The following is a 17,312-nucleotide window of genomic DNA, read 5'->3' on the forward strand; positions in this document are numbered from 1 at the left end:
CCGATTGGTCTGTTTGATATTTTTTACAATTAAATAATGAACTGAAGCCATCACGCTGTCATCAGTGTTGATTTATTTTGTCATTTACTAATTTATTTTTGAAGGCCCACATATATGTGCCTTCATAGAAGTCAATCAGCCATGGACTTTATTTTGGGGCCATTCAAGTATTACGTAAGCAAATTTTCAGCCATTTTTGACCCCCCCCCCCCCCCCCCCAGCAAAATTTCGTCAGCAGCTTAGAATATTTCATATCTTCAAAAAGGGGTGGTTGACATGAGGAACCTTCAAACTCCTCCCGTCAGCAAATCCGAACACCCATCCCCCTACTCGATGCTGACGTAATACTTGAATGACCCCTTTGTGAAAATCTCTCGCTTGTTGAAATTTAAATCTATGGCCCTCTTTGCCAGCACACATCTTCATTATGGTCACAATGCTTGACTTGAGACATACATATATTTCTTCTCCCTGCTGAGCAACCAAGAATTAAGATGCCAATCCAAGTGGGATCCTCGATCAGCTCGATATTTTTTATCCTCTGAATACAACACCCGTAATGTGTCAAATTACATTAGTGAAGAATGGAAAGCAATTATTTTCAAAAGATAAAGACAAAAATTATTCAAAATCAGGTGAAAAATTTGACATTGCACTTTATTTGCTAAAAATTATGATATAAAAGTTGGTAAAGATTGATCTACAATCAATATAAAAATTAACTAATAGCTATGCACGATGTGAAATACAAATTATTAATTCCAAAATGGAGCTCCCTATAAAAATGTAATATCATAAAAATACTGTAAAATAATTGCACTTTTTCATGCACAAAATTTCAACGTTATCGATTTGACATGATATGTGATGGCAGTTGAATCTCATAAAAAAATTACAAACATTTCTCATCTTCAATAATTTAAGTATTCAAGAAAATTTCAGAAATCAAGTTCTGTTGGTTGTTTTTAAAACAATATTTTGTACTGAAATTTGATTGCAACAGTTCTTGGCATGGGAATTTCAGGCCTTATTACATAAGATACGTACTGTTCACACAAACCTATTGGCACAAAATGGATTTTCACACGTTGGTTGAAGGTGCATTTTTCAGAAGCTTTTCTTCTTGCAATGTAACCTATTTAGAAGATCAAGTTCGAAAAATTTTCACAGCTGATTTTACTTCATAAGTAACACTGACTTTAGAGTCTTCCATCTAATGTAAGTACAGGGTGTTCCATAAATTCATAAATAGTTTAAAAATTTATAAACAATGAAGGAATTGGTACATTCAAAAGCAGTTTACGTGAAAGTTTTCTCACTAAGAGGAATTCTTTTGGTACAGAAATAAAAAAATTAGTTCCAATTTTTTGTTGATAGACGAAACTGTATCAAAGTCTGACAGGAGTGATTGAAAAAAAGCCGAACCTTTTTCAATTTCTTCTGTATCTGAAATATTCGTAATATTTCAGCCAGTGATTTAAGGTAAAAAAACTTCACCAAAAAGGCTTTATCCACCAATGGCCAATATCGGAATGGAAATTCGGAAATGAGCTGTGTTAATCATAAACCCTGCACTCTGTAGGACTCGGATTTGCACATATATCCAGCAATTTGCTTTGAGCAGCACCTTCTATCAACAAAAAGTTGAACTAAATTTTTTTCAGTACCATAAAAAAGATCTCCCCTTCATGAGCATAACTTTTTCTCAAACCGCATTTAAATATACCAATTCTCTTAATTTTTATTAGCTTGGATTAAGACTGTTGCCTGGCAGTCGAGTGGTTAGGAAGCTAGCCTCTCACTGTGCAGGTCTGGGTTCAAATCCTGGTTCAGGCATGGATGTTTACTAACACTAACAAATTCCCAGAACAGATCATACTGATCCCTTGGGAATACGTGATGATCACATTATTAAAAAAATATTTAAAATATTAAAATAATTTGTGGGCCAACCTGTACTAACAAAGTACAATAAATGATCACACACCACTATATGAAAGAATTTTTTTTTCTAAATCACAATAACAATTTGTTCTAAGATAACAAATATAATTTAATAATATAAATAACTTTAATTATAACAAATCACAACTCCAACTTTTAAATGCAAGATGAGAAGAAATTTTGCAACTTATAATAGCATTTGTTATGATCTCTTAACTTTCGGTACACCCAAAGTTGTTACTAAAATTTTTCAGCACATCTAGAACCATACATTGAAAATCTATTTATACATTAAATAATTAATAACAAACTGAATAAGTAATAAAAAAGGTGAAACGGAAAATTTATCTTTATGAACTTTAATGAAACATCATTTAAAATTTCAAACCCATAAAAAACGTTTTAAAAATCCAATACAATAAATATTGAACTTACAGTTAAGGATGTGATTTCTTTTGCTACAGCACCTATTTCTTCAGCAGCATTCTCATTCTACATAGAATTTTATAATCATTAGTTGAACATACGATTCAAAAACAACATTGAATAATCAAATTCAAATTTTATACAGTTCACTAATATATCTTGTATCTACATTTTGAACATACATACAAATAAATATTTCATGTTGCTGATAGATAGCAATAAAAAAGTAAAAAAACACAGATGATGGAAAAAATATAAATTAATACCTTTAATCGAGCAAAAGCATTTTCAATAAAAATTTCATGATTCATCAATGAAGGAAAAGAAAAATGCAATTAAATAATTCCTTCATGCAGTCATACCTGAGAGTCTATCATCCTCTGTTCTTTTGGTGCTGGATCACTGTTTCTGCGAACAATCAATTTCTCACCACTGCTGCTGCCACCGTGTTTTAGTACTCCGGATCCAACAGGTATGTCCATGGGGCACACAAATTCTTCATTTTCATTTTCTTTTCCTTTCTTCTTTTTCAGCGCAAACTGTGGCTTGCGTGAATTCTGCATGAAAATTTTCAGATAACTTAAAATGCTCCACATAAAAAATTATTAATAACAATGATATTTTTTATGTAACAATTTCAAAAAAAAAAGACAGCTTTAGGGTCATAAAAGCTGTTAAATGTTAGTAACAGCACTGATTCTTGAAACATTAGGCATTCATATGTAAAATTGAAATTTAACAAAGTTGATTTTGTTAGCAAAGATTCCTTTCCATCGATCAAGATTTAGTGAAATAGGGTTAACTAAACAGTTAACCAGCATACATATCTAACTAGGGCGGGGGAATCGATTAAAATTTAAAAACTGGTTAATCAAAAAATTTCAATTGATTAATTAACCAATAAATCAAATTTTGATCGAATTGTTTCGAATGCTATTCATTAATAGCAAACACAGTGTTGGTAACTATATAATATCAATTGATGTTACAAAAATATATTCTACCCATTTCACGTATCAATTCACTGAATGGATGTAAACAAATATAGATAATAGATTAAGAAACAAAGTGTGTCTGCTTGAAGCTATTTTGATATCATCCCCCCCCCCCCCTTTACCAGAAACATGAATGTGCCAATTTCATGAACTTGAAAAACGACTTTTGAATGTTACTCTATGACAGTTGTTGTTTTAAAATGTTTTGTAAAATGTGTTTCGATAGGGGATACGCATTTGTGTTTCTAGCAAAATTAGGCAAAATAAGTGATCCAACTAGCTGATAAACCCAAAAGTGAAAATTTGCACATTCATGTCTCTGGCATAAGGGGGACGATATGCTGAACATATTTGTCATATTCTGGAATTTCTTAACTTGGATCTTGTCTTTTTTTACCTGTAATTTCAGAAATCATTTAGCTTTTGTTGAATCGACTCATTTAGTTTTCAACTAAAATTTTAACTGCGATTAACAAATGATCGATTAACCAGCCCAATTAATTGATTAATCGGACCAGCCCTATATATAACCATTGTCTAAATCAGCAGTTCTCAACCGGTGCTCTGCATGAACTCTCCAGGGACTCCGCCACCGATCGAGGGAAAAGATAAAAAAACTAAATTTGAAAAAAAAATAATTATAAATGTTTTTGAATTATATGGAGAAATAAAAAATATGCCTACGAGGCTCTGCCATAGACATTATGTACTAAAAAGGGCTCCGTGAGCCAAAAAGGTTGAGAACCGCTGGTCTAAATGATGAGAGGCATTTGTTAGAGGGTCATTCGTCATTGTTAAATGTGAGACTTAAAAGCACAAGAGGGTTATTTGACTGAGGCAAACAGATCATACCTAACTCAGAATGACATTTTTTAAATACAGTAAAATCTTGATTCAATGATACTCTACAGACCAGGGAGAAACATCATTGTAAAGGGATTTATCATTATATTAAGTATTGTTGTAGCAAGTTTTCACTGTATACAGTAAAAGCCCTTCTTAACGGACACATCTCAGATGTGATCACCCACTTTTTTACAATAATTTCCCTTTATATAATAAAAGTATTCATTTCAAACCCCTGATTAGCGGCCACCCCTCTTTTACAGACAATTTTTTTTTACCTTCGGTGTCCGCAAAAGAGAGGTTTTACTGTATATGCCTCTTACCCATAGGTTGTTACCCCTAAATGCTAAGTATGGGGGAATTTTTTGTGATAATTATATACTTTGAAGTCCTTCCTCACTGCTGTGTGGTCACGTGATAACCGCGATAGCCTCACATCCAGAGACCTCCTGCAGAACACAGTGGTCTTACTTTTTTTGTATTTTTTCAAACCATGCACATCCCAGGCTCCATTGTCTGCTGACAATTCACTGTGATTGTCAGCCGAAGTTGTTTTTTCAACTTTAGGTGCGAGTTTGAGCTTGTCTCTTATTGAAAAAATCTCCCCACAAAGAGCAGGCAACCCTACCACATGCAATACTGTTATTATATTTTCAATAGGAAGACAAATAGCAGCACTTCTAACACATAAACACATCACTTTACTGCAGGTACTTTTGTTTTCAATTCCTCAAATGAATGTTTATGAAATGTATGTGTGGTTTAGTGGTAGTACTTTTGTGCCACATCTCTTTTATGGAACTGGTACCTCTGGTTAGATTCTGAGCCCCCATTTCGAAAACCCCCAGAAAAGATGCTTCATCAATTTAAACCTCTGCTTAATGTTTCTACTTAATTTCATTCAAGTGAAAAATAAAAAAAGTACCTTTATTTTCACGTTGGGTGTTAGAGGCATGTTCAACTGGTCAGTTTCCAGGTCTCTTTTGACCTGCGCATACTCAGCACCAACAATAGCTTTGAAATGAGTAGCCAAATGTCGTCTCAATAGTGTCTTGGTTGGTGGAATATTCAAGAGCGTTGCAAACAAATCTGAATTGAACTTCGGTTCAAATATCTGCAAAAATAGAAGCATAACAGTAAATGAAATGGTAGCACGATTTTACATGGTGATTTGAAAAAACAAGGAATGAAATAAATTATACTTTTAGTTGGATCTGAGACCAAACAGCTATTTAAATACCAATGAAAACAAACAAGGAAGAAGTTTCATTCAGATGCATTAGCAATTCATTTTAAAAGACCATGAAGAAATCAGTATATATTGTTCAAATCAATGTTACTCAAAGTGCACAATCATTAGACGGAGCAAATAAAATAGTATGCGCAAAACAAAAGAAACTTACAATAAGGGCACCATGAACTCCACTGCCTCTCAAATTTGGAGCATACTCTGATAGATCAACAGTTCGAAGCCACTCCATTACGCGATGATTGGTCCATAAGGATACTGACTCAGGTGAATATGACTTGTCCTGATGCACAAAATAAACAAGAAAAATGATTAAACAAAATGAATACAACATGAAAAAACTGTAGTTTGATATGTGATCATGTAGAAAAAAAATAATTTTATCATTCATAGAAAAAATTTAATACAAGCTTAACATTGATTGCAGACTTGTACTTGCAAAAACTAATGTACGCAACCTTATTATTTGGAGGGCTCCGAAGACAAACAGCATAAGTCAATATACATTCAAAATGAGATAAAACTATCTTTTAAAAGATCTTTTTATTCTGTAGTCAGTTATAAGTGGTGCTATTTGCTGTTGCAATATTAAGATAGCAACTTGAATGCTTTAGCAACTCAAAGTTTTAATAACGAAGAGGTACTAGCAATACGAAAGTAACTTTCAGAAAATTGACTGATTGGCTTCTGAGCCCTTCATTTGGCACTTTTAACAAATTTAAATTACCAAGCTTAAATTATATGTTGTACTTTTCAATGGACAATAAATGTGGGCAATAAGTTTCCCTGGAGTGATTCCAATTAAGCCAATTAAGCCTATATTCACCACCCTCCTCGTTCCTCTAACTTTTATCTCACATTAAGTGTCTAAGACTTGTATGCTTAACTTTGTGCTCTAAAGTATGTAATTCTGCATTTGTGATTTGTAATTATAATTATGCTTATCTAAGTTTCTGTGTATATCAGTTATTATATGGGTATTCTTTTTGCAATGCTGGGCATAAAATGTGCTCATAATGTCAAAAACATTTAGAGCCCCCATTATCCAATCATAGTAGGTTGTCTCAAGTGTGGTCACTTGACTGTACTCTTTGTTAACAGTTTAATTATTTTTTTGAAAAAGTATGGCATAAGCAATAGAGTGGATGGTACAATTTACTATGACAGTAACTCTGATGATGATAATAAACTAATTGATGTAGCTGATTGTGATGTATCAGATGAGAGCGGTGAGGAATTTAACGTTTTCTATGATGAATAAAAAACATTATACATATATCTTAAGATAAAAATATCTTTGATGAATTTTTTTTTTTTTCAAATTTTAAGCCCAAAAAATCATAAGGAAGATTCCTTTTACACAATAAAATATGGTAATTAGAATGAACTTACAAGCCGTAAACTGAATAAACTATTTATTGCATTATACATAAATTTATACAGTTTTAGTAACATTATTTTATTAAGGAAATATAAAAGAAAAAATATGAACTTATTATTATTATCAATAAACATACTTCATCTGGAAGAGAGCGTCTTGTAAGGCAGTGAGGTTCGAAATTTTTTTCCCGCAAAACTTGAATGCCTCGCTTCATACTAACATGGTGGAGTTGATTTGTTACCTTCAGGTACAACAAATCATCCTGCTCATGTGAAATAGAAGAAAAAGCATCAGATATTGTTTTATACAAGAATTCAGATTATATGTATACAGCATTAAAAGGTGTTCAGATGTGATACAAGAAAAAATATAAAAGAAATTAAAAGATAACGCACCACAGTCAGAAAGTGCAAAACCCGCCCATCCACTCTTGCTTCAGAAAAGGAATCTTTATACTGAGGAAGACCAACATCATCCAACCATCGAACAACCCATTGGTAATCAAGGTTGTTAATAGCAGATGGCAGATCGTCATTCTTAAAACCTTGCAGTGCTAAAACCAGTTTTTTCCTATGAAGAGGATGTTTGATGTTCAGCTCCTAAAACAGCAATATAAAAACATTAAACAATGAGGTTTATGTTAATAGATAGTATTATTTCGACCCGAAATACATCGCCTCCGGGAATCGAACCCGGGTATGCAAGGGGACCCGGGTTCAATTCCTGGAGAAGACAAATCACTTTTCTTTCCAAATATTTGATTCAGCATAACATCTAGAAAAAATTCTATTTCCCAGCATTTTTTTTTTCAATTCTGCGATTAAAAGGTGCGCTGTCGCACCTGGTAATTGGCAAGTTTATGTTACCACCGAAGCATGAAATCGACCAATGTCAGAATTTCGGGCCTTCACAGGGCTTTGGCCGGCCCCTAATCCTAATGAGTCAGGGGTCATCACCATGCTGGCATTTTTTGTAATGATTATAGCTAGCTATGGCAACTGTAACAATAAGAAATCAAAATATCAATAATTTAGAGTTCAATACATAGGGGCCAATGAAAGTCAAAAATTCGGAATATTAGCAGTGTCAGCTAGGGTGCCACTGTGGTGGTCAAGTGGTCATAGTGACGGACTCACATTGCGAGGATCTGGGTTTACACCCCACCATCACCGCAGTGGTGGTCGGCTGAAGTTAGTTTTCTGTGGCTCCCAAATTTGAGGAGCGAATGCAAACTGAGATCTCCCCGTTAAAAAGTCTCGGCACAGAGAGCAACAGGCCTACAATGGTATAATTATTCATTCATTACACTTCACTCTCTATGAGTTGAGAAAAAAACTCATATTTAAAAAAATTGATTGCAGATGGCAGCACTACACATAACAAGCATTACACAGAAACAAACTTCATGGAATGTTCACTATACATACACACACATTCCAACATGTACCAATTCATTGCAAGTTCCACAGAGGAATATGGACGACGTGTGTGTCTGGTTTAGTAGTAGTTGTATTGTCAGCTAGGCCGGCTAGTTGATGAACTGGCCAATTTTGGGCTTTCGCAGTAACATATATAGGTTTATTGACTGAACACAAGGAGAAAGTTGTATACATATATATTTGTTAAATCAATCTTATTGTGTAGAAATATACCCTTTCAATTTCTTGAGGAGTTGAATTAAGCAATTTCTCTCCATTGCAATGCCATCTTTTCAGCTCACTTATGTATGCACTCAGCCCAACTTTATGGAACCATTCAACAAGAACATCAGTGTTCCAATTTGAAAAGGGAATGCTAAATTCAGAATAAAATCATTTTGCCATAAGTTGAAAAGTAAACACATTCAAGAGTACACAAGCACAATCAAGATATTTTTCATTCATTGTTAGTTTTTAGTTTTAAAAATAGAAAAAAAAATGAAAAAGTGTGTTTTTCGACTCAGATCATGAAGTACCAAATCAGTTCAAAGCAGCAGATAACGGGAAATTGTGTGTGTGTGTGTGTGTGTGTGTGTGTGATGGATTCCATAGTTTCTCAACTAATAGAGAAATCCTTATTATTATTTTTTTGATTGGTGTGATTATATTGTACTGAATATGACCAAGTAAACTTACTCAAGATTAATTGATATTTCTCGTGACCAACCAAGTCGTGGACCAGCTGTTGCCCTCACTCCACCTCTACGGAAATCACCTTCAATTTTTTCAATATTTTGGGAACCACTACGTTTCCACCTACAATATAATACATATCAATGTGTAAAAGCTGATAAATAGCATACAAATTTCGTTTTATAATTCAATGCAAATCAGAAAAGGATTAAGCAATGCAGTAGTTTCCTCAAACACACACATTTTATCAAAAGCCATCAAATATATTGTGACATAATAACCGTTTTTATCCATAGATATTCAATACATTTTTATTATGAAACTGAACATGCATATCAATTTTTTATAATCAAATACCATTAAGAAAGGATATGCTGTGAAGAAAGACTTAATTCCATGAGAATGTTTACATTGGAAGAACACGGGTGTCTGGGCAACATAATTGAAGTGTTTAAAATTTTCAACGGGATGGATACTACTAGTAAACCACACATGCACCTTGTCCATATTCTTCTGCCGAATTTCTAACAAATTCGTACATGTTGTAATGTGCATGTATGTGTTGTGAACCTAGAATGAAGTTTGTTTATGTGTAATGCTTAATTATGTGTATTACTGCCATCAGTTTTTCTAACTACAATGAGTGAAGTGTAATGATTGAATAATTGTATCGTTGTGCGCCTGTGGCAAGACTTTTTATCGGGGAGATTGGCTTGCAGTCTCACCTCAAAGTTGGGAACCACAGAAAACCAACTTCAGATGACCACCACTGTGGTGTTTGAACTTGGGTCCTCACGACGCAAGTTCGTCACTATGACCATCCAACCCCCACCGCGGTAACAAGTTGAATATGATGGACCATGAATTATTAGCCATCAATCGACTGCTTATACAAGGGGACACCAGTATCGATTGGTACGGGACAATTCAAGGTCATGGTGTCACAGAAAGTTTCTCTCTAATAGGGTTGTGAATAAATGTAATAGCTTACCTACGAGGGTCGTGAATTCCAACACAACTGATACAAGTATGAAATCCATATTTGTTATCAGCATCCTTCAGCCACCTCGTTGGGCATTTTGCCTGTTGTGGCCTTGTATTTGTATTTATATATTTCCCAAATGTGAAAATGCAGCATACAGTAATCTTAGTTAAATTTATTTATCATCCTTCCTGTTTCCTGCTGGCCAAATGTGGCCCTTGGAGCATTTTGCTGTGGCCCACCAACCATTTTTAGAAAAATGGCTACTTTACATACATAAACAATTACATTTTTTTTAAAAATCGTTGAAGAGCACTGGCCTCACTGCATTGCTCTATTCAGAACTGTGAGATTCCATAGTAATAATGCTGTGCATTTGATATATTAAATGGGCTACGCAACAATTTCAGGGGAACCCGGAGCCAAAACACTTCTTTTTAAAACCAATGATTTCATATAATTGTTATATGGAAAATTATAAAGTAGAATTAAATTAAAAATTTTAGAATCATACTTGGTAAAAAATTTCAAGATGTTTTTACTCCGCTCTTTTTCAGGCTTAACAAAAAATGGTTGCATGGTTGGTTGTGGAGTAGGAGTTGCACTGGAAGACTCTCTCTCTAAAACAGCTACATTTTCAAAGGGAGCTGTGGGAAATCAAATAAGTAACTAATAATGACCTGAACATGAATTCATATTCTCTTCAGTAATCAATAATTTGACACACCACATGAACTTAAGTTAATTAGCCCACAATCAAACTTCCTGAAATTCAAAGAATCGTTCTAACTCAAGGATACCCACATCAAAGGGTAAAGTTAAAGTGCTATTGTAACTTTGCAGTACACATCAAGAAGCTTTAATGAATGTCATGAAAAAATCACAAGTTTTGCTTTGCTATCTCACTGGAATTTCTTAATCAGAAGATTATCTTATACCACCATTATTTGCTCTAATTTAACGTGTTTTATCCTCCTACTCCATTTCGCACACTTCTTTGTTTATCATAGAACTTATTAGTACACATACATTTGGCTTGGGAATCCTGCAAAAATTACTACTTTTCTATTTCACAGAAAAATAAGGTGTGCATTAGATTTAGAGAAATGTTTGATTTGGAAGTCAATATATGTTTTATTATCTAAAAATTACATGAGAGTTTTCTTATCAAATTAAAAATGAGGTATGCCATTTTATAGAAACATTAAACTGTCCATATCAGCGTTTCTCAAAGAGAGTGATATCACCCCTGGGAGAGAGTTAGAAACTATAAGGGTGGATCAAATGAAAACAGAACAGTTGTTATAATTTGGTATATTTTTGTATGAGCGTGGCGAAACTTGGTGCAAAGGTAGAAGGTACGGAAGGCAACCCCTACTGCAGAATGCACTTGTCTTAGGTAGTCCTGCAGAATCACGTGATATGTGCTGGCAGTCAGCCGACAGTATCGTCAAACAGGCAATCAGTAAAGAGAAATATGGTGGACAGCAACACAGCCATCATTGGCTCATATGTAGGAATCTGCGAATGATGATACACGACCTGGTCAGTCACCTTGTCATCATGGATACTTTGGTGAAAGAAGTTGACCAGATAATCAACCAAAACTGATCAGCAAGAAGGTGGTTCTTGAGTGCATTTCAGTTCCGTTCATGCCATCATTACAGAGAAACTTCATTACAGGAAACTGAATGCACAGTAGAAATGCTTGTGCCAGTCCTGCACATGAATCAATGACAGTGCATATGTTCACTGCATACTGCCTTTGTTCCCTGATGCACTTTGCAAACTTGAACTCCTTCGCCACTAATAACACTCTGTTGCTCTTCTTTACTCACAAACATTATGCAGACACAGATGAAAAGACAACCGATTTCCTGTTGCACTATACTGTCAGCTGAGGGCCAGCACATATCATGTGATTCCACACAACTACCTAGGGCAAGTTCATTCTGCAGTATATATTTATATATAGGGGTTGCCTTCCTTACCTCCCGCTCTACCTATAAACAAAGTTTTGCCACACTCATACAAAAATAAACCTAATTATGACAGTGATTCCGTTTTCATTTGATCAGCTCATATACAAGCAGATTATAATTTCAATGTGTTTAATTAATTGAGCTCAGAGGAAAAAACATTTCTGAGTGTGGGGAGGAAAGATGAGGGAAGAAAAAGTTCAAAAAATTCTGGCTGTTATGGTAGTAAATGCTCACTCTATCAGATTCTGAATATAATGTAAATAATAATCGCCACAAAAATTGTTGAATTTTGTTGCATTCATGGTGAAACCTGATAATCATCAAAACGAAATTTTAAATAATTTGCATAAATTAAAGAAAAAGGCAATTTTTTTTCAGGTAAATTCAATATTTTTGATTGAAAAACATTAGCTAATTATAAAATGTACATGCACATAATACACTTTTGATAGAGTCTGAAATTGTCTTGATCATAGTCAAATCTTGATTTTCAGAATATCAAAAAACAACACATACAAGAAGTGATTTCACATAACAATGTTTACAGGATTAGATAAGCCATTTTAAAAAATGAATTCTTCATTTACTGAATAAAAAATATTTTGTAACATAATTCATCAGCATTAAGAGCAGTTTCCTAATGATGAACATATAACTGCCGTGTGATTCTTTTGGAAAATTATTGACAAATTATCATTTTTAACACTGGTTGCCACGAAGAAACTACTTTCCAAAATGTAGATTTGACTACACAAAAACAATTTAGATTGACAGTAAAATATATGAAAAACATTTAAAAATGTGTCAAGAGTCAGTACTGCATAAGAATATAGCAAGTTGCTTCTACAATGAGCAATTTTGAAGAATTTGGGTTAGAAAATTAAGTATATTTAGCATGGCTTGCGCTTACACATTACTCACCAACCACGGGTTCACTCATTTTTTTATACTCATACCTAGCCAGTTTGATGAGTGAGCTTTTCATTATAAACCGGTCTGGAATGTGTTAATATGAAACTGGGCCCAACTTGAATGAGAGGCTACTATAAAAGTTCGTGACAGCTGGGTAAATGCCCACTATGGGGAAGAAAACCACTCTGGCAACAATGGTTTTTTGGAGTCAACAATGACTTTTAGAATATTTACTTTCGTTACAGTGGTTCCTTAACAATGCATTTTAGACATGTAAATGCATTTACAATGGTTTGTTACTTCTTTAATGCTGACAGTATATGGGGAAAACCAATGCAATGCCGGGTATTATAGCTAGTAAGTATATAAAACTGATTTTCTGTGTGTGTATATGTTCTTTATACAAATCTACAATTTTTGACAGATCGCCAAATTTTTCATATATACCAAAGAGGACCTGGGTTGAACAATAGGCTATTTTAAAAATTTGTGCAAACTAAGCAAATGACTGAAATGGGCAAAACAAACTATCAAGCAACAATGCTTTTTTCAGCATGAACAATGACTTTTAGAATGTTTACTTTTGTTACCCTGGTTCCCAAATGTGTTTCAAACGTGTTTACTCCTTTACAACAGTTTGTAACTTCTTTAATGCTCCCAGGGTATTATATCTCTTATTGGGTTGATGTATTTTTGATATAGTTTAGATATAAATTTGACATCCATATCTTTTCCCAGTCATCTCGTTGGACATTTTGTCTGTTGTCGCATTTGTATTTATTTGTATTTGTATAGCTAGTTATATTATCAAAGTAAACTGGAGTTCAAAATTGCTTTCTAGAAAGAAATATCTTTTCAAAATTTGTCTCAAAACCTGTTGATTTGTATTACATTGTTGATATAATGCCACAAGGAAACTATGAAAAAAATATGTGAGAGTTTAATGTGCCTCGTTAATGACTACTACTACTTTACCGTACATGCACCTCATACACATTCCTCTACGGAATTTCTAATGAATTGGTATATGCCAGAATGTGTGTACATGTTGTGAACCTAACGTGAAGTTTATTTCTTGTAATGCTTGTTATGTGCGATGCTGCCATCTGCCATTAATTTTTCAAACTGAGTGAAATGTTATGATTTAGTAATTGTACAGTTGTAAACCTGTCACTTTTATGGGACAACTATGGCCACTTTTCAATGGGGGAGTAAATTTCCCCGTCAACAAGTCACTCCACACAGAGCAGCAAGCCTACAATAACTGAATGCATTCTGCCTTTCTGCAACAAAATTGAGAGTTTTCGCATATTATATTCACAGTTTTATTCTCAATACTTGGAATCATGGTGTGGTGATTAGAGCACATGCATATAGCTTTTTTTCCCTTCCATTCAAATAAAGAACAATATAAATTAAGGCAAAAAATTGAGAGTGAATGAAAATTAAAAAATCCTTTCACTTTCTTTCCATCATCAGAAAACTATCTATTACATTTCAACTTCAGCAAAGTAAATTAATTAAAGATAGAGTAGGAATTATCATTGTTTATTTGTTAGTATTTAGCAATACAAGCTGCATATGCAAATTTGATCAAAAGGTAAATAAAATTATCACATAATAGGGCTCCCAATCAAAAAATTAGAAAAAGTAGGACTAAAAAGTATGACTGATTCTCCCCCAAGACAACATAATCATAGCATAATTTTAAAAAATCCCTCAAAAAAATGACTGAATCAAGCCAAAAAAATGACAGAAATTACTTGTTATACTGCATTGCCATCCCTTTTTTAAAGGGATTTGTTTACATTTTACTGTTCAATGTCAGTGTAACTGTTTTTGGCAAATGAAGCACTTTCATTTCTATGTCGAGTATTGTAAATATTGTTTATGCTTCTACTTCCCCTTAAAAATACAGAAAACAAGTAAATTTTATTGGGTAGCATCAGAATCACCAAACCTAGAATAAGCCTATGTATCCAACTGCTTTGTTATGCAAATTGTTTTTTCAGCTACGCACAGTGTGCACCATGATTTTAAATGATGAAATGTTAGTTACTGTCCAAGACTAAGTAGTAAATACAAAATTACTTTTTCTATCCAGACAGAAATTTTTAATCACTACTCTACTTGTTGCACCCTCAAACTAAGCAAAAGAAAAATTAATTAACCAAATAGTACACATAAAACACCCCCCCCCCCCAAATAACCTGAAAAGTTATAGAATTTCTGCTTTGGCAGAATCATTAATTGCACAATCTACTACATCTGTATTATTTGGCAATATATAGATAATTCTGTTCTCAATCAAAAATCAATTACAAGAATTTTATAGATAGGATTTGGTAGGAAAAGTAAGACAAGTGAGAGCCCTGCATAACAGCTTCCATAAGAGATGCATAGGGATTTTTTTTTCACAGACACATGAAATTTCATACATGCGGTAAATATTTCTAATATACATGCTGCTGTCATTTATATACGCCAAAAAAGTCATTCCTTGAAAAAAACTTTTTTGAATGTTTTTACATATCTTAGAAGATATATTTTTGAAAAAATCACTAAACTTGAATTTTTATACGGTGTATGTTGGTCTTATAGGTTACATTAAAAAAAATTTCACACACTGATGTGCAGAAAAAAAACAATTTTTTATGAAAGAAACTGAACGAGTTACTAAGCATTCAATTTTTCTAACATTAGTCTTTTGCTCATCAGGAAATGTACCATTACATCCAAGCTTCAAGGGGTTGTATAAAAGTTTATATCTATACTAATCAATATTATATTCTATAATTGAGATTCAATAACATTACATCAGGAGTAGCTAGGGTGCTCCTGATCAATAAATTAAATTAGATCAAATTAAAAAAATATATTTAAAATTATTTGTGCCTCAAACAATTTTGTGTATGGACCTCCATTTTGTCAGCAGAAACTCTTTTTACTAATTTTTAAATTTACTCTTTTTTAAATTGTAAAAGTTTTTTTTCACATGTTGCTTCATGAAAAGGCTCTACCAGATATAATTTATATGACCCTAACAACCATATAAAAATTTAAAAAAATTCATCTTTAGAAATAACTTTCAGACCTGAAAAACACCTAGGATGATATGGATAGTTAAAATATATATTTATTTTTATTTATTTATTTATTCAAGATATACAGTTGACTGGATGTTGTGAAGATATTTTTTATTTTAGATGTTAATTTTTTAAGGAAGGAAAAAACTCATCTCTGCCTCTACCGGGAGTCGAACCTGGGTCCCTCGATTGCCGGACGAGTGCTCTGACCACTAAGCTACAGAGGAGATAGAGATTTTCCTTCGCTAGAGCGTATATATGCCGAACGGAACGACATTCATGTCATATATATAGTCATCTGGTGGCTCGTCGTCCATGAGCTATTAGCTGATCGGTTTCACCGTCCATTGCACGGTTCCGTTCGGCATATATACGCTCTAGCGAAGGAAAATCTCTATCTCCTCTGTAGCTTAGTGGTCAGAGCACTCGTCCGGCAATCGAGGGACCCGGGTTCGACTCCCGGTAGAGGCAGAGATGAGTTTTTTCCTTCCTTAAAAAATTAACATCTAAAATAAAAAATATCTTCACAACATCCAGTCAACTGTATATCTTGTATTAACAAGTGGAGAGCGACATTCATGTCATATTTATTTATTATATTTTTTTTGTAATTGGAAGTTTTCAATACTAACAGTTGTTGGAGAAGGATAAACGTTGAAACCCTGTACAATAATAGCACCAACTGCAACACACTTAGCTTCAGCTACAAGCCATGTATAAATGTGGAGTCAATCAATGTCCACTTTCATTGCACTGAACTTAAAACTATTTGAAGCCATAGACAGAATGCACATGAAGTAAATTTTCTTTTTACATTAGAATGCATGAATGAATTCTTTCAATTTTCTTCACATTTATATAAGGCAATAAATAGCAATAAATAAGACTAGCCAACAAAAATGAAAAGAAATAAAATACATCTAGATATTAAAATGTTTGTATCAAAAGGGGGAAAAAATAAATGTTTTGTGTCAAAATAAATCAATTAAATTTAAAACTAAAAATTATTATACCTTATTAATTACACCTAAAAGAATGATTATCTATTTTAATTCTTAATTTTAGTGTTGCACGATATATTTATAGTTTATGCATATTTCTGAATTATTTTTTCATATCTATTCCATTCTTTGAGGTAAATATACAATAATGGTCATATATATATCAAAATTAATGTGAAAATTATTTCCTACACATTAAACAGTGTTTCCCAAAGTGGGTAATATTGGAAACTGATGGAATGGTCGGGGGCGATAGAAACTATAGTATAACATAAGATTGTATGGGTTTGCTTGAGTCAGGGAGGGATGAGAGAAAACAATTTCTGAAGAATGGGGACGATGGAACAAAAAGTTTGGGACACTATGCTGTAAACCTATAAGTTAAATTATATTCACC

General features: G+C 33.4%; 1 protein-coding gene across 6 annotated transcripts in view; it reads right to left on the reverse strand.

Moving 5' to 3' along the window:
• Positions 1-636: 636 nt before the first annotated feature.
• LOC149086632 (liprin-beta-1-like) overlaps positions 637-17,312 on the reverse strand; it is a 44,618-nt gene continuing 27,942 nt past the window's right edge. For all 6 annotated transcript variants that reach the window (XM_089231033.1, XM_089231034.1, XM_089231029.1 and 3 more), the window contains 10 exons: positions 10,449-10,581; positions 8,956-9,075; positions 8,494-8,635; positions 7,237-7,440; positions 6,978-7,103; positions 5,615-5,743; positions 5,137-5,325; positions 2,733-2,927; positions 2,380-2,436; positions 637-1,135 (listed from right to left, as the gene is read on the reverse strand). In XM_089231033.1, coding sequence (XP_089087159.1) covers positions 1,082-1,135; positions 2,380-2,436; positions 2,733-2,927; positions 5,137-5,325; positions 5,615-5,743; positions 6,978-7,103; positions 7,237-7,440; positions 8,494-8,635; positions 8,956-9,075; positions 10,449-10,581 — 1,349 coding nt within the window. In that variant the 3' untranslated portion in view covers positions 637-1,081. The remainder of the gene's footprint in view (positions 1,136-2,379; positions 2,437-2,732; positions 2,928-5,136; positions 5,326-5,614; positions 5,744-6,977; positions 7,104-7,236; positions 7,441-8,493; positions 8,636-8,955; positions 9,076-10,448; positions 10,582-17,312) is intronic.

The sequence above is a fragment of the Pholcus phalangioides genome, unplaced genomic scaffold, assembly GCF_987345545.1.
Source record: "Pholcus phalangioides strain wild (caught in Gottingen) unplaced genomic scaffold, Ppha-v1.0 ptg000004l_1, whole genome shotgun sequence".
In the NCBI taxonomy this organism is placed as follows: domain Eukaryota; kingdom Metazoa; phylum Arthropoda; class Arachnida; order Araneae; family Pholcidae; genus Pholcus; species Pholcus phalangioides.